The sequence below is a fragment of the Crocuta crocuta genome, unplaced genomic scaffold (assembly GCF_008692635.1).
Source record: "Crocuta crocuta isolate KB4526 unplaced genomic scaffold, BGI_CrCroc_1.0 scaffold262, whole genome shotgun sequence".
Classification (NCBI taxonomy): Eukaryota; Metazoa; Chordata; class Mammalia; order Carnivora; family Hyaenidae; genus Crocuta; species Crocuta crocuta.
In genome coordinates, this window is record NW_027528869.1 from 3,566,041 (window position 1) to 3,584,481 (window position 18,441).

The 18,441-nt window shown below is 34.6% G+C and overlaps 1 protein-coding gene across 4 annotated transcripts in view; it reads right to left on the minus strand.

The window, feature by feature from the left end:
* ATF7IP (activating transcription factor 7 interacting protein) overlaps positions 1-18,441 on the minus strand; it is a 109,631-nt gene that overhangs the window by 44,514 nt on the left and 46,676 nt on the right. For 3 of the 4 annotated variants that reach the window (XM_077756441.1, XM_077756442.1, XM_077756439.1), the window contains 4 exons: positions 12,460-14,000; positions 7,110-7,193; positions 5,485-5,630; positions 4,036-4,173 (listed from right to left, as the gene is read on the minus strand). In XM_077756441.1, the coding sequence (XP_077612567.1) occupies positions 4,036-4,173; positions 5,485-5,630; positions 7,110-7,193; positions 12,460-13,993 (1,902 nt within the window). In that variant the 5' untranslated portion in view covers positions 13,994-14,000. The remainder of the gene's footprint in view (positions 1-4,035; positions 4,174-5,484; positions 5,631-7,109; positions 7,194-12,459; positions 14,001-18,441) is intronic. The other variant, XM_077756440.1, reaches the window with a different exon arrangement.

The following is an 18,441-nucleotide window of genomic DNA, read 5'->3' on the forward strand; positions in this document are numbered from 1 at the left end:
ACTAGAAAGGAATACAGAAAATCTCCAGAAATGACAACTTTTAAGGTAATACAATCATATGAAATTCTTTATCTATCAATAATCACTCTGAATGTAAATGGGCTAAATGTTCCAATCAAAAGACATAGGGTATCAGAATGAATAAAAAGAGAAGACCTATCCATATGCTTCCTACATGAGACTCATTTTGGACCTGAAGACACCTCCAGGTAGAAAGGGGATCGAAAATCATCTATCATGCTGAATAGACATCAAAAGAAAGCCAGAGCAGCCATATAAACATTAGACAAATTAGATTTTAAATCAAACACTGTAACAAGACAGAAAGAAAGGCACTATATCATTTTAAAGGGATCTCAACACAAAGATCTAACAATTTTAAATATTTATCCCCTCAACTCTGGAACACCCAAATATGTAAATCAATTAATAACATAAAGAAAATCATTGATAACAATGATAGGTGACTTTAACACCCCAATAACAGCAATGAACAGAACATCCAAGTAAATAATCAACAAGAAAACAATTGCTTTGAATGATACACTGGACCATAAGGACTTAACAGATATATTAAGAGCATTTCATCCTAAAGCAGCAGAAAACACCTTCTTTTCAAGTGCACGTGGAACAGTCTCCATAATAGATCACAAACTGGGTCACAAATCAGGCCTCGACAAGCACAAAAAGACTTAGATTATACAATGCATATTTTCAGACTATAACACTATGAAACATGAAGTCAACCACAAGAAAAAGTTTGGAAACACCACAAATATACTTAAGTTAAAGAACATTCTACTCACGAATGAATGGGTTAACCAGGAAATTAAAGAAGGAAAACAAAATATACAGAAGCAAATGAAAATGAAAACACAATACTCCAGAACCTTTTGGTTTGCAGCAAAAGTAGACATAAGAGGGACGTATACAGCAATACAGGTCTACCTCAAGAAACAAGAAAACTCTCAAAATATACAACCTAACCTTACACCTAAAAGAGCTAGAAAAGGAACAGCAAAGAAAGCCTAAAGCCAGCAGAAGAAGGGAACCAATAAGCATTAGAGTACAAGTAAATTACAGAATAACAAACAAACAAACTTCAGTAGAACAGATTAATAAGACTAAGAGCTCGTTCTTTGAAAAAATTCAAAAGACTGTTAAACTCCTAGCCAGACTTATCAAAAAGAAAAGAAAAAGGACCCAAATAAATAAAATCACAAATGAAAGAGGAGAGATCACAACCAACAACACAGAAATACAAACAATTATAATAATATGAAAAATTATATGCCAACAAACTGGGCAATCTGGAAGAAATGGATATAACTCACAAACTACCAAAACTAAAATATGAAGAAACAGAAAATTTGAACAGACCCATAACCAGCAAAGAAACTGAATCAGTAATCAAAACTCTCCCAACAAGCAAGAGTCCTGGGCCACATGGCTTCCCAGAAGAATTCTACCAGACATTTAAAGAAGAGTTAATACCTATTCTTCTCAAACTGTTCCAAAAAGTAGAAATGGGGGTGCCTGGGTGGCTCAGTCGGTTAAGCGTCCGACTTCGGCTCAGGTCATGATCTCATGGTTTGTGGTTTTGAGGCCCACATCAGGTTCTGTGCTGACAGCCAGCTCAGAGCCCGGAGTCTGTTTCGGATTCCACGTCTCCCTCTCTCTCTGACCCTCCCCTGCTTACACTGTCTCTCTCACTCTCTCTCAGAAGTAAATAAAAACATTAAAAAAAAAAAAAAGAAATGGAAGGAAAACTTGCAACTTCCATCTACCAAGCCAGTGTTATCTTGATTCCAAAACCAGACAAAGACCCCACTGAAAAACTGTAGACAATATCCCTCATGAATATGGATGCAAAAGTTCTCAACAAGATACTAACAAATTGAATCCAACAGTACATTAAAAGAATAAGAAATTAAAAAGTTATAATTTGACAACCCACTGTATATGTGAAATAATTGAGAGAAATCTATTTCTAAGAACTCAAAAACTATCAATGGGAAGAAAAATGGGAAGATATTCTTTGAAGAATTTTCTAAGAATTCAAGAGTTATGAATAAGAGGAACAATGGGAAGAAAGATTGGTTTGGTGTTGAAAAATTCCGATTCTGAGGCTACCAAGAAACACCAAGTGCTAAGGTTTATTAAATGTTAAGAGATCTGGACTTGCACATTACATGAGAATCTGAGAGTCAAAAACTCATGTTCTAAAATTACAAAATGAGAAACAAATCACCTTTTTAAAAAAAATGTTTTATTTCGGAGAGAGAGAGAGAGAGACAGCATGAGCAGGGGAGAGGGGAGCAGGGGAGAGATACAGATCAGGTCAGAGAGAGGGAGATACAGAATCTAAAGCAAGCTCCAGGCTCTGAGCTAGCTGTCAGCACAGAGCCTGACACGGGGCTTGAACCCACGAACTGTGAGATCATGACCTGAGCCAAAGTTGGTCGCTTAACCAACTGAGCTACCCAGGCGCCCCTGAAATCACCTTTTTAAATCAGCAAACATTTTCAAGTTCTAATTCAAAATTCTCAACAGTACTAGTAAAATAAAGTTTAATAATTAAACAACACTATCACTATTAGAAAGACCTGCTAAAGGAAGAAACAAGACTAGTATTGTTCTAAATTACAAAATTACTACAAAGACCTTATTATTAAAAAAAAAAAAAGTCTGACCTCAAACAAAATTAGCAATATGAAACCAAGAAAAGAACTTTTAGGTTGAGAAATATAATACATAAATTCTAGTCACATTTGGATAGAATTTGCTTTATAACTAGAAAACAGTGACTTTATTTTCATGGACTACTTTGCCCTCATTTGTTTGTTTTTAATGTTTATTTCTTAATTTCTGAGAGAGAGAAAAGAGAACACACATGTGGGGGAAGGGGCAGAGAGAGAGAGAGAGAGAGAGAATCTCAAGCAAGCTCCATGTCCCCAACATGGGGACCAAGTCCACCAACAGAGAGATCATGACCTGAGCCAAAATCATGAGTCAGACATTTAACCAACTGAGCCCCCAGGCGCCCCACCTCATTTGTAAAATAAACCTCTGTAAGTGGTTTGCAAACTCATCATCTATAGACTATGCTCCAATTTCAGAAAGCCTAATAGAAACCACACATTTACTTATGACAGAATGAATGTACTGATAAAAATTTCTAATTTCTTAGTCTTGGAATAAAATGAATTAGTACAGCATGTTAACATGTGTTCATTTCAGTCAATTAGAAGCTCTGGCACTGCATGTTAATATATAGTTATATTTAATAACAAAAAGGAGGTAGCAATTATTAATATAAATTAACTAATATCTTTATAACGTATGATCCATGGCAGGAAGTGGATTAATATAAAAAGAATCACTTAAATATTATTTGGTACTTATGCCATGCTAGATACTACCAGCCTTTCTTCAGTGACTAAAACATATTCAAAAACCAAGATAGGTCTTGAAGCTCTACTATGGGCTGAACTGCGTATATGCGTCTCAAAAGTTCGTACGTTGAAGTCTGAGCTCCAAGTGTCTCAGAATGTGACTCAATTTGGAAATAGAGTCTTTACAAAGGTTATTAGTTAGGATAAGGTCATACTGGAGTAGGGTGGGCCCCAATCCAAAATACCTGGTTTCTTTGTAAAAAGGGGAAATTTGGGCACACACAAGTAAACTGCCATGTGAAGACAAAGCCAGTGATCAGGATGAAGTTTCTACAAAGCAAGGAATGCCAAAGATGTCAGTAAACCATCAGAAGCTAGAGGAGCCACATGAAGAGGTCCTTTCTTGCAGCCCCTCAAACAGAACCAATTCTTCCAACACCCTGAGCTTAGACTTTTAGCCTCAAGAACCATGAGACAATACATTTGTTATTTAAGCCACCAGTTTATAGTACATTTTTTATGGCAGCCTTAGCAAACTAATGGAGACTCCTTTTACTTCTAATATTTCGAAAATGTGCCCTCAAAAATAAGTGATAAAAATAATGACACATGAGTATACAATTCAAGTCAGTATACAAACCTGTAGTTCAGTAATAACTGTTTTATGTCTCTTGTTACATTCAATCTTTTCCACTCGTGTTTTCAATTCTGCCAAAGTCTTATCAAACACAGCACACTGTAGTGCACACAATTTTTCTTCTAGCAACCACTGTACAACCTAAAGAGATACATATTTCTTTGTTACAGCAAAGAAGACATTTTAGCAAGCAGCAAACTGTACATATTCTTAAGTACTAATAAGACGGTACTGATATGTGGATTAGTTTAACAAATACCATGCTGGCATCCATAACACAATGTCATCTGCTAAAAGCCTCCACTTCTACATATGTAATATCTGCTATGATAGAATTATACTAAAAATAGAAAATTTCCAGATGGTGAAATTTTATAAATAATTTTAAACGGAAATTTTAATATTTGTCTCTCATACCTTCTACTGTGATTCAAAGGAAATCAGTTGAAGGAAAGGACCAGTTTTTAAAATTTCTAATCTGTTGCGGAGGATATTTTTTTGAGACACTAAGAATGTCACTGCACTATGAAATTTCTATGAAATATTTCTGAATGCTTACTCACAATTTACATATTTATCTTATTTTGGATCCATAGCAAATAGAATAATACATGGAATATGTCCACAGTCCATACTTGAGTAACACTGTTCCAGAGGCGTAAACTCTCAGTACACATAGAAGTTTCAAATAAAAGTTTCAAAATTCTTTCACATACCTATCTTCCTATTTGTAACAACTCTATAAAAAAGACTAAGTAAGCATTATTAGCTCCATGAGACAAATTTAAAAGCTGGAAGAAAAAAGAGCCACCTCTTATTGCCTTGCTACTCCTTTTTCTAATGTGTATATTTATACTGTATCTTAGTGGAAGGACAGTAGTCTAAAACCTAGATTAGTTATAAATTCATCATTAAATTTACAAGACCCTAAAAAACTAATTTTACATGAGTTTCCTATTCCTCTAAAAAAGGCATTTGTCATTAATATCTGTTAACATATTTTGAAAAATATATTAAACGCTATGTATTTTCAGTATTTCTAACTCTAGTTATGGCGGACGTTTCCAAAGTCCATATTTTAACTACTCTCTTTCCCTAGTCATTCTAAAGCTCTGTCCCTATCATTTTTAAAACTAAGCCTAAAGTACATAATAAAGATTTTACAATATAGGAAATTACAACCACGAAACCAGCTTATAACAAATGTTAACATGTAAGACTCTAATATTGCCACTAGGATAAAGTTCAGTACAGAAGAAAAAATAAAATCTGAAAACTCTTTAAAAATGAATCAGAAAGTTTTTTAATTATTGAGAATAATAAGCTTAACTACTTTCTTCAAGTTCTATGAAAAACCTAAATACGCCAGTATTTATAATGTCAAAAATCTAATATAATAAAAATGGTCATGCTTTTTCTTTAATACGGTTTTTAATTTGTAATCTTCAACACCTTTTGTAGCTTCTGGTTAATATCTCCCTTGGCTGTAATCTTCACTTGAAATTCTGCCTCATATTCTTCTTCCATGTATCGACGACGTTTGGACTGTATATTGTCCATGTCCTCTGACTTAGATCGCTTTCTTCTGGAAAATTCGCCTGAGAACAAAAAGTATAATGATTAATAGACTTAATGCCTCTTTTCCATTCTCAGCAAGTTATTATTTCTAGCTATCACAACAATACCATTCTCAATCAGTTATTTTACAAATTGTCTTTGAGATTAGAAAAGTGGGTAGGTAGGGGCGCCTGGGTGGCTCAATTGGTTAAGCATCTGACCCTTGATTTAGGCTCCGGTCATGATCTCACTGTTCATGAAATCTCCCCTCTCTCTACCCCTCTCCAGCTTGTGCACATTTACTCTCTTTCTCAAAATAAATACACTTAAAAACAAAAAGTGATTAGGAGCTTTTAAGCTCTGAGCTTGAAATGATTTTCAATATGCTAAACAAAAATTTCTTAATGGCTAAGCAATGTACAATGGGAACATAAAACATTTTCTCCTTGAGAATCACCTAAAATATGAATATGAGATATGAGAAATCAACTCATATTTATTTCCTTTCCTAAACTTTATAGTGCACATGAATCCTTGACAATATATATTATTCATTCTCATGTCACAGGGTTCTAACAACTGTGCATAGGTTTAATTATTTAATTTTTCCTTTTCAGTACTTTTTTTTCCTCAGTAAATTTCAAAAAAAAATTCTTAATCATTAACTTTAGGAAAGTAACATAAGAATATTTATTCTTAACATATCCTAATGAATTTCAAATAAATAAAAAGAAAACTAATTTCATTATAAAAGTAAATTTGGTAAAGATATTCAAAGATCTTCATTTAGAAAATTTATATTTCAAATATTGGTAACATTCATGAGATCATAAGTAAATTTTATTATCTGGTTTCTTTTTTAATATATAAAAAGTATAAAAAACTAAAATCTCCACTTATTAAATGGAAATGTCTTTAGGTAACCATAAGTATCCCTCTTCACTTTTCTCTATATCCATATAACTATGTGCCTACTCTTAAAATCCAGTTCTCTTCTATAATTTCTCTTGTAATCATAGTTTATATAGTCATACATGGAAACTCAGAATGACAGGGAAAGATACAGAACCTAGGTTTCTTGACTTCTAATCCAATTATAATCTTAAAAACCAAATGACACTCCATTCCATCAATTCCCCATCCTATGAAGCTTAAGAACCTTAAGAAGACTAAGATACATAATTTCTTTCATTTATATCACTAACAAAAATTATTAGTGCCATGCTCTAAATATAAATCTAAAACAATTTATCTCAAGACATTCAGATAGTACTTTACTAAATAAGCTTAACTCTTTCATATAGAACAATGGAAAGTATAAATAAACACTAAAGTATATGAAATAATACTTTCAAAAATCCTTGGGTTAGCTATCAACAAAATGACTGAACTGTGTTTCACTTAAACTGAAAAGTTTTTAAATCATCTCATGGAAATTAAAGTATATTTCACAGCCTTAGAAGAAGAGACGATGAATTACCAGTTTTTTAAACTAGGTCAAGTTTTTTGTACATGCTTACTTTTCTCAGAAGGTCTTTCATCTTCATTAATTACTTGATCTTCTTCCTCAGGTTTGCCGTCCTTTTCGCTAGTTTCGACTTCTACTGTAACAAAAATAAAAAAGGAAAGCTTACTTCTATTAGCATTCATAACAACTCATTGTAATTTACATTTTTGGTATTAACTATCTTGTCAATAAACTGTTATAAAATCCATCTCAAAATGTGACATTTTAGAAATGTTCTAGAACAGGAGCATAGAATGACCAAGTCCACTTTTAAAAGTGCTTAATGTGGAAGAAAATTAATAGTATAGATTGTAAAACAATCTTACATAGTAATTTACTGTCGATAGTTGATTAATAAAAAGTGAAAACTATTATAAAGCATTTAGACTCCATTACATTCAATTACCAAAACTAAAGTAGTAGAGTAGTTGTGACAATTACAAAAAAAAAACAAACTACAAAGTACTAGCAAATTCAAAACACCTAAAATTTTAATGAGACAGATTAAATCATTAAGTTATTTTAATGGTTATGAGATAGTTCATAAAATGGATATGGAAAAACTGTCCTGAAGATAACGAAAGTTTAACTTAACTGATGCCAGTGCCAGCAACTGAATTAAGCATATGACATACATTACTTCATATCCTTAGTATAATCCTATACATTATTTCTGCCATCATTTAGGTGAGAAAAGTCCAATGTACAAAAAGGTTAGTTTTCACAAGGCATATAATAAAACATAACAACTGAAGAGTGTTACCAAAAAGTACTGGTAAAAATGTTTATACAATAGCACTGTTAAAACAAATAAAATCCCAGAGGTACCAGAAAGGGTATTTAGTAAATCAATCTATATCTCCTCAACTAACATAATCATCAAATGGGGGAGAAGAACAAATCACTAACATGTTTGGGTTTCTATTTTTCCTCCTTACATCACTGCAACTGGCTCCCCAGGGGTTTCAATAAAACATGGTGTTTCATCATATTCTGCAACCAAAATTAAATAAGTAATCACAAAAAATATAGCATTAAGATTTTGATAAGGCATTTCTTCTCCAAACAGCCAGGTTTAATCCCAACAACCTGATGGCAGAGGTCAAAGGTAAAATGACTGAAAAGACCTTTTAGGTGAAAAATAGGTGATGAACCTATTAAGGCCCTTAAAAATATTTTTTTCACACTAAGGTAAAACAATAAAGCTGTAAACCATGACTATAGTCAAAACAAAACAGTTAACAGAGCACATAAAGATTATTAAAACTATTTTTTTTTAAGTTAGCTCCATACCCAATGTGGGGCTTGAACTCACGAGCCCGAGATCAAAAATCACATGCTCGGGGCACCTGAGTGGCTCAGTTGGTTAAACGTCTGACTTCGGCTCAGGTCATGATCTCACGGTTCGTGGGTTCAAGCCCTGTATCGGGCTCTGTGCTGACAGCTCAGAGCCTGGCGCCTGCTGCTTCAGATTCTGTGTCTCCCTCTCTCTCTGCCCCTCCTCAGCTCACTCTCTGTGTCTCTCAAAAATGAATAAGCATTAAAATTAAAAAAAAATCACATGCTCTACTGACTGAGCCAGAGAGGTGTCCCAACTAAACCTATTTATAAATTTTAAAATAAATATTAAAAATAAATACATAAAAATAAAATAAATGAGCATTATAAAATTAACACTCCATTTACTATGCTCATTAAGAATATTAAAAGATCCCATCCCTCAACTCCAGTTTCAATGAAATGAAAATTTGTTTTACTCCCTTATAGATCACAAGCTTATTACAAAGCATACTTTTCTATATGTAGTTTTCCAAATCCTCCTGATTTTAATACTAAGGGTGGTGATTTCTGAGTTTCTTAGTCCCCAGTCCCCAGAGACACAGAGTAACTAGACTGCTTGAGATAAAGGTTTATAGAGTCTTTATTTTCCAAATTATGATACCACCCAAAGAACAAATTTCACTTTATCAATAACGCCACATCTTGCTGATATGCCTTGTGAGGTTGAGAATCTTTATATTTATTGGCTATTTGTATTTCCTTTTCTATAAATTGCCTTTTCATCAATGTCACTTTACTAATAACAATTAGGAAGGGATGCTGGCAAGAAGAAAATTAAAATTCAACTAAAGGGTAAGTAGGAGAAGAAAAAACAGTGCTAGCCTATTACTATAATGTGAAGAATGACTCTGAAAGAGAAGAAAGAGATGGAACAGGAGCTAGAGAAAAAAAGAGTCCATAACATAGAGGGTGAATGGAAGATAAACTAATATGTGTACCTCCTCTACCGCTGTTTGGACTTTTCCAGAAAGAAAGTTTTATTTTCCTTGCCTTCTTAATAAACAGTATGATTTTAATCATCTAATGAGCATCAGTTAACATACAGTACCATGCAACAATATGACAATGTCTTCAGGCCTACTCAGTGTATCTGCAATACTTTTTAGGTCTTTTACTACTGTAAAATTAAAATGGCTTTTGTATTTGCTTTCTGGTATCTTTCATTATTTTTTACTGCTGCTCATAGCCATCATAACTGTTATATTTAAAACAAATTTGCTAAAAAAATAAAGTGCCTGAAATGACGGAGGTTTATGTTTTCAAATTAGTACAGCACATAAATATTAGTAGCTAGAGGGAAGAGCCAAACTTCAGTACTTCAATTTATAACTCTATGTTCTGAGAACATTAAAAATTAGTCAAGAACTGAAAAATGATGAAAGTAATGCCTACGAAGGTGCGCAGCAACACAAATGACATATACTATGTACTATAGGCACTCATCTGCGGGGGCTATGTTCCAACACCCCCAGTGGGTGCCTGAAACCATGGACAGTACTGAACCCTACATGGTATTTCCCATACATACATACATACCTATGATAAAGTTTAATTTGTAAATCAGGCACAGGAGATTAACAGTAACTAATAATAAAACAATTATAGCAGTATACTGTAATAAGTTATATAAACATGGTCTCTCCCTCAAATTATCTTATTGTTCTGTACACGGTTGTTGTGATGATGTGAAATGATAGAATGCTTATGTGATGAGAGGGAGCGAGGGAAATGACACAGGCATTGCCACATAGTGTTGGGACTACCACTGACCAGAAAGTCAATACTAAAGACAGGAAGTCAGAAGAACCATCTGCTGCCAGATCACGGTTGACTGTGGGTAACTAAACCTGCAAACACTGAAACTATGGAAAGTGAAACCACTGAAAAAAGGGGACTACTGTAACCACTATAGCAGATTATGCTACCATGTAAAGAGAATAGGGTACAGTTTTAAGGCCAATGTAGAAAACACACTTCAACATACTATACACAAAATTTCCTTGGGGATCAGGAAAGGGAGGACAGGAAATAAAAGTTTACTTAGCAGCTAAGAAATTAAGACTATCACTACACTTACTCTGCTAGTAGCATAAAATCAGATAAAAGTCTAAAAGTAAGTAAACACACAGATGACTTAATAGCCATGTCTTGACATTTAATAGCATTGGGTGAGAAGGATGGTTCTTAATATCAAGTCCTGACATAAAGGTAAGATGTATAAATTTATGAAATAATAATACGCAATTTGCTACTGCTTGCTTATATAGTCTACCAAAAGGTTTTTTAAGGACTTGCCCTAATACCGCTCTCTCTATAAACATTTACTGAATGAATGAGTTCCGGTCACCCTAAACATGGTTACTTATCTTTCCAAAATGTAAACTTCATCATGTCATTCTCTGCTTGAAATCATTTGATGGCTCCCAAGTACAGTTAGAATGCTCTAGCACTGTAACCAAGGTCTTCCTTAATACACTTACCAATTATTCATTCGCTCCACAAATATTTACTGAGCACAGGCCCGAGCATCATTTTGACCTGATGACAGTGTTTCAGAGCAAGGGTGATGATAATAGATGATAAGAGACTGGACTCTACATCTATTCTGAAAGTAGAGGCAACAGGATTTCCTGATGGACTGATGGGATACGGGATATAGAGAAAAATAAGAATGGCTCCAAGATTTTTGGCCTGATTAAGTAGGATGGACCTGCAATTAACAGGGATTAGACCCTATGTTATGCAGACAGTGAAAGTAAAGTGCTTTCCTAAATACACTTATGTTTTTATACAGTTACCCTTCAATAAACTCCCAGAATACCAATTAAACATTAACTATATTCACAGCTTTGTATTTAATGTCCTATGATTGAATTCTTGTCTGCATCCTGAAGGCAAGTACTAAATTTCATCTTTAAATCCCCAAAACCAAGAAGAGCTTGGCCTGTCTCTCTGTACAGCTTTAATAAATGAATAAATACTTTTTGGAAATGAAGTCATCTTTTAATAACAAAAAGATCTCTATCTCCAAAACCTGGTATGATCTATTGGGGAAAAAAACATCCCCTGTGTCTCCTAGGCCTATTTTTTTCTTATGAACAAACTAGAAACCAAATACTGTGTTTAATGCTACAAGGTCACCCCTCTCACAGAGTTCTGAGGCAAAGAAAATGACATAAAAGTATTCATGCCACTCTGAAAAGAATTGAGAAGTTTCAAACAGAAATGATATTTGAGTTTGACCATGAAAGCAAAATACGATTTTTCTCATTCCTTCCTTTTTTGTCTAGGAATTATAAAAGAGATGGAAAGATAGGCTTTTGAACAAATTATGAAGTTTGTATACTTTTATATAAAGGGTCTGGAATTAACCTAAAAGTAATAGGGATCCAACAAAAGAGAAGAACAAAATCAAATGAAAGATTTCAGTTACAGAGACCATTCAGAAGATGCAGTGGAAGAGAGTAAGTTGGTGGAATCAAGAGGGCTCAGAATGCAAACAGATGAAGTCTTTATCAAATAAGAGTATCAGGCTTCAAGGTTTCTGGATTCTAGCAATGGTGGTGTCATTTTCCAGACAAAGAATATTAAAAAGGGGAAAATTAATTGTAAAATGGGATTTGTTATACTTGAAACCAGTAGCTTTTAGACTCTAAGTTACTTGGTTGCAAAGTGATAGGAAAAGCAGTTGTTAGGACTTTGATCAATTATGTACCGACTTAAAACTGTTATCTCACAGTATTACATTGGTCCATCTCATCTCTTTATTTCTAGACAATAGGCCCCTTAAGGGCAAGAGCCATAGTTACCAATTATTTTATGTCCCTTCATACACTACTGCACTCAGAGTAAATACTCTGAAATCTAAATTCTGTTAAGAATCTATGAAGAGATCATTCCAGTCACCATCACTCTCAACTTTCTTTGCAACTAAAAAAATCTTAAAACTTTGTAAGAATGCTTTATTAAGCAGTTTATCAAACCTAATCAAAATCTTTATAAAACTTAAGTAATATGCTAACCTGGAGAGCATGTTTCATTTTGTGATACAGCTTCAGACTCATCTTTTTCACCAGAAATATCCTCCTCATCAGAGAGGACCAAAAAGGCTTCTTTTGGCAAACTCTCACTACTTTCTTGTTTAGATGGTGAACCAAAAGAACCTTCCATCTTCTCTTCCAAATCTGGATTTGTCTCATCAATTGGAAGAAGAGAAGTTTTAGAAAAGCAAGTAAGTTCATCTTCGGCAGGTGCAAGCTTTTCCAAAATAGGAATAATTTCATCTGTCTCCATAGAATCTGTATGTTCCAAGATAATCTCATTTTTGTCATCTTTTGTAACATTTTCACTAATGGTTTCTGCAAGGTCTGCAGAATTTTCATTTTCATTCTTTTCACTTTGGTCAATTTCCATACTGCTAGATATAGCCTCCTCCCCAAGAGCCGGTTCTGTGATAGTATCTTCCTTTATCTTCTTTTCATTTTCAGGAGGTAGATCCGAACAAATCACTGTATCATCTGTTTCTAAAGTTTCTTCATCACCATCGACATTACTATCGGCTTTATTTTTCTCATCAAATGAGAAAATTTGGTCTAACTTTTCATCATCCCCATTTTTTTCAAGAAAATCATCAACTTTATTGCTACTAGGCTCTGTAATGTCAGTTTCAGGAACAGTTTCACAAACTGGCACAGAACTTGATTCAAAGGTAGGATCAAAGGCTGATTCAGAAGTCAGTTCATCACACGTGGGTTCAACAGAGGCCGGATCACCAGAAGCTGGATCACCAGAGGCTGGATCATCAGAAGCCAGATCACCAGAGGTTGGATCATTAGAGGCCAGGGCTCCAGAGGACAGATCACCAGAGGCTGAATCATCAGAGGCTGGATCAGTAGACACTGGCTCACCAGAGACTGATTCACTGGGGACTGATTCACCAGAGACCAAGTCACCAGAGAATGGTTCACTGGAGACTGTTTCACCAGAGACTGTTTCACCAGAGGTGGGATCACCAGATGTGGGGTCGCCAGAGGTGGGATCACCAGAGGTGGGATCGCCAGAGGCAGGATCAGCGGAGGTTAATACTTCAGAGGCCAGATCTTCAGGGGCTGAATCTCCAGCAGCTGGATCTCCCATAGCCTGATCAACAGAGGTGGGCTCATCAGAAGACGGTTCAGCAGTCAGTTTACAGACTAGTTCAGGAGCTATATTATTAGGAGACAAAGATTCATGCTTTAAGTCATCATCCTGCTTATTTTTTACGTTAACATTTAAGGTACAGGAGGTTTCTTTCCATTCTGATTTACTTTTTTCAGGGTCAAAACAAAGCTCTTCAATGCCATTCACCTCCTCCTTGTCAATAATATAATCCATATTTTCCAAAGGTGAAGTTGGGTCCAAATCTCCATTTTCATGGTTGCCATTTAACAGCTTGACATCAGCTTTCAACAGTTCTTCTTTGACCTTGTACACTGCTTCAAGCTGCTGACGATCACTCACTCTCATTGTTTTTCGAGCCTTGAAGACTTTTTTCTGAGGTTCTTCTATACTATCCATTTTGAATCTTTAAAAAGAGAAAGAAATAGAGTTTAATAATTAAAACAGAAGCCCCCTAATCATAGACAAATTGCAAATTGTCTTATAAGCAAGCAGCCTTTCATGTAATTTTGAAATAATGACACATAGGGGCACCTGGGTGGTTCAGTCAGTTAAGCGTCCGACTTCGGCTCAGGTCATGATCTCACGATTTGTGGGTTCGAGCCCTGTGTCGGGCTCTGTGCTGACAGCTAGCTCAGAGCCTGGAGCCTGTTTCGGATTCTGTGTCTCCTACTCTCTCTGACCCTCCCGTGTTCATGCTGTCTCTCTCTCTCTCAGAATTAAGTAAACACATTTTTTAAAAAATTGAAATAATGACACATAGAGAGCATAATAATCTTTGATGTGTTAATTTTCATATTAATTAGATTTATGTAATATAAAATTGATGACAGGTACAGTCCATAGAAGATCAATTATTAGGAAGTATTAGGGGGAAAAATGACTCGCTTGTTTTGAGAGACAGCAACAGAGTATGTCCTTGGAGCCACCCCTGGAGCTGGAACTGTCAGGTCCCCTCTTCTTCTACTTTCCATTGCAAACAATAATGACCATACCATTAAAAAAAAAAAGTAAGTAAAAGAAAAAAGTGACTAGTTTCTAGTTTTAATTCTCAGTAAGCTAATGGATTCGGAGTCTAGAGGAGCTACATCAACATAAAAAAAGTAAATGCAGTAAAAAAGTAGATGGAAAAATAAAAAGTATAAGAGAACGAAAGCAGCAGAGGAATGTGAAAGAGGTACATAGATAAGGAAAAAAGAAAAGAGAACTAAGGAACACATAAGGAAAGATTACATTTGCAACCAGACATATCTAAATTAAGAGTATTATAAACATATTTACAAGAGATTATCATTAAAAACTTGCTAAGATAACTCACACAATAGGAAATATTCATAAATAAAATATTTACAAGCAATGTGTCTAACACATTTGCATCTAAAAAATATTACATACTATTACAACTGAATGACAACAAAAATAAGCCAACTTAAAAATAAACAAAGGAATTGAATACACATTACTCTAAGACATATAAACTGCCAATAAACCAACTGTCAATAAACGCTAAAAATGAAAAGATGCTCAACATTATTAGTCATCAGAGAAATGTAAATCAAACTGCAATGAGATAACACTTCACACACACCAAGATGGCTATAATTGAAGAGAATAAGGAGTATTGGTAAGAAGGCAGACAAACTGAAAACTTCACACAACGCTGGTAGGATTATAAAATGGTATAGCTGCTTTGGAAAACAGGCAGTTCCGCATCATGTTAAGCACTAGCTGTTAACTTCCTATCTTTCTTCTTTTGCAATATACAAAAAGCTATAAATTTCCCTTTTAATGTTGCTTTAGCTGCATCTCAGATTTTGATGTGTCATATTTTCATTGCTGCTCTGTTAAAATATTCTCTAATTTCCACTGATTTATTCTTTCACACATGAGTTACTTAGAAGTTTCTTTAAAAAATAATATATTAAGACTATGTGAAGCTCCTTTAAAAAATACAAAGTTGGTCTCATACTAAAAAAACATCAAGCAATGTAGATTATTAAGTGAGTAATGAAGCATTATGGCTTTATCTCAGACCCAACCGAAGTGTCCTTTTGAAAAATATATTAGAACCCTAAGCACCAATATCTCAGAATGTGACCCTATTTAGATAGTCTCTGCAGAGGTAATCAAGTTAAAATAAGGTCATTAGGTGGGCCCTAATCCAATATGATTGGTATCCTTACAAAAAGGGGGAAATTTCGATATTGATACACAAAGAGCCATGTAAAACTTGGAGTTAGGCTGTCACAAGTCACAAGTAGGAGAGACGTCTGGAATAGATCCTTTTTAATTCCTAGTTCCTGCAGGGCCCTGGATCACCTTGATTTCATACTTCTAGCCTCTAGAACTATAAGACAATACATTCCCTATTTATTAGGGCGAAAAAAAACTTCAAGGAATATGATTCACTGCATAAATGGAGACTGAAAATAAACACCAGATCATCAACAGATATAATTCATTTGACAAAATTCAACACTGACTCAAAATTAAAATTCTCAAAAAACTCAGAAGAAAACAAATACAATAAAAGTTATCTACAAAAAAAAAAAAAAAAACCCAAAAAACAACCCTACAGATATCATACTTAATGGCGAAATAAGATCAGAACCAAAACAAAGATGTTCTCTAATACCATTTGTATGTTAACATCTAGCCAGTGTAGAAAGGCAAGCAAGAGGACAAGGATTCAGGCCTGGAGAAAACAATGTAACCAGTCTCTAATGGAATATAACAGAAGTCTTTTAAGGACTAAGATGTACAGGAAGCAATAATATTGCTTTCATATTGGATATTAATTTATCATCACCATTACCTGTAGGAATTACGGTAAGATATACTCGCTTTAATTGGAGAGGGAGAAAAAAGCAACCTCTGACATCTGGGAACTTATCTGACATTCACAGCTAGACTTCATTGTTATAAATTGACTTGATGCTTACAGCTAAGCCATGTTGTTCTTCTGGACATAAAATCACTCAAATTAGGCAAGGTCACTGTACAACCCATGAAATATCAAACCTCTCCCTCTCTGACTAAATGAGTGATGCTTACTTTTTTTTTAAATCAATTACAGCAGCTTTATCCTAACTGTAGTCTGTCCTCCCTACATAGATTTATTGGGATAACTAGGCATAGAATTGCCCCCACTTTTTTAAAAAAAATGTTTAATGTTTATTTATTTTTGAGAGAGAGGGAGAGACAGAACATGAGCAGGGAAGGGTCATAGAGAGGGAGACACAGAATCCGAAGCAGGCTCTCAGCACAGAGCCCGATGCTGGGCTCGAACCCATGGACCACAAGATCATGACCTGAGCTGAAGTAAGGTGCTTAACCGACTGAGCCACCCAGGCACCCCAAATTGCCCCCACTTTCTGATGGCACCCGATTTAGTATAAGGCTCTATTTCCTCAAACTCTCCCCCCAAATAACCCAAATCTCTACTACACTAAACCCAAATACTATACTAGGATTTTTTCTACTATTCCTTACTGATGTATCTCAGTTTCCCTAAGGGTGAGCATTCTCCCTCACTGCAACAAATAATAAATCCAACTTGGTCAATTACAGGTCTGATTCTGGTGTTGTATCGTTTTTCTGGCTGAAAGGCATAAAACAATGACTTAGCCTAGCTGCTAGAGGTCAATACAGCTTGAGAAACTATCACTTTTGTTACAGTACTTCTAGACTGTGGTACATTCTGCATTTATTTGTTCACTTTAAGCCAATTACTTATAATGTATTTCTTAGTCTTCCTAGCCTTTTAATTATGGAACTCAGTAAAACTATTCAGAAAAAAATATCTTTCAATTGAACAGAAACTTCACTGCAAAATTATCATAGGCACTATTTTAAAGGTTATTCGTTATAGTCTAACATTAAAACTTCAAGTTTTTTCCCACCCACTATCCATTCCAAATTCATACTAAATGAAAATTTTTCTGCAAAGGATACAATGCAAATTTTGCAGTCACTTTTACTTGCTGACTTCAAAGACAGAAAGTAATTAAATTTATAACCTAAGGAATATGGTTACCTTTTAAGTATTTTTAGACAGTGGGCTAGAATTCTTTTGGACTCTCACCTCATAATATCCACATTTCTCAGCTGTTACATGGATACCTGACAGTTATTGTGAGTTGTATTAAAAGCAAGCATTCCTCTAAAAAAAGTGAATTTTCGTAATTTTCAGTAACCCCATTAAGAACATGAATTCTGCAGAACATGGATTCGAATTCCAGCTCTCCCATGTATTTACTATGTGACAGAGGGCAAGTTTACTAACATTGGTTTCAGCAATCTTAAAAAGGACATATCATTATCAGTACCTGCCACAGAGGCTGTAGCCATGATTAAATGAGATTCCATATATTAAGCACTCAGTAATTACCTATGTATATTCACAGTGTTTTTAGGCATAAGCTAGAGAATCTGAGACAAATTTCTCTTAAATATTTCTGTTATTTTGTGTAGAAGTTAGAAACCCAACATGCAAACATTACATTTAAATTGCCACCACCAAATAACATTTAATAAAAATAAGTATACTCCATGCAAGCTGGTTTTACCAATTAAATTGTCATTCAATTCAGTAATAATATAGTACCGTACAAAGAATTACAAAATAACTACCATCTATACCCACAAGGGAGCACACTACAGCCACTTACCAGATCTTTTATGGGTTCTAAGTATAATGAAAAACAGACAAAGCATAAGGAAGTAGCATGAACCAGTTCAAACTAGTTCAAATATATCTGTGCAAACCAATCAGCAGTAACTTTTTAAAAACCTGTTTTGCATAAGCAAAGTATATTTAAGAAAGATACACATTTGAAAAGGGCATG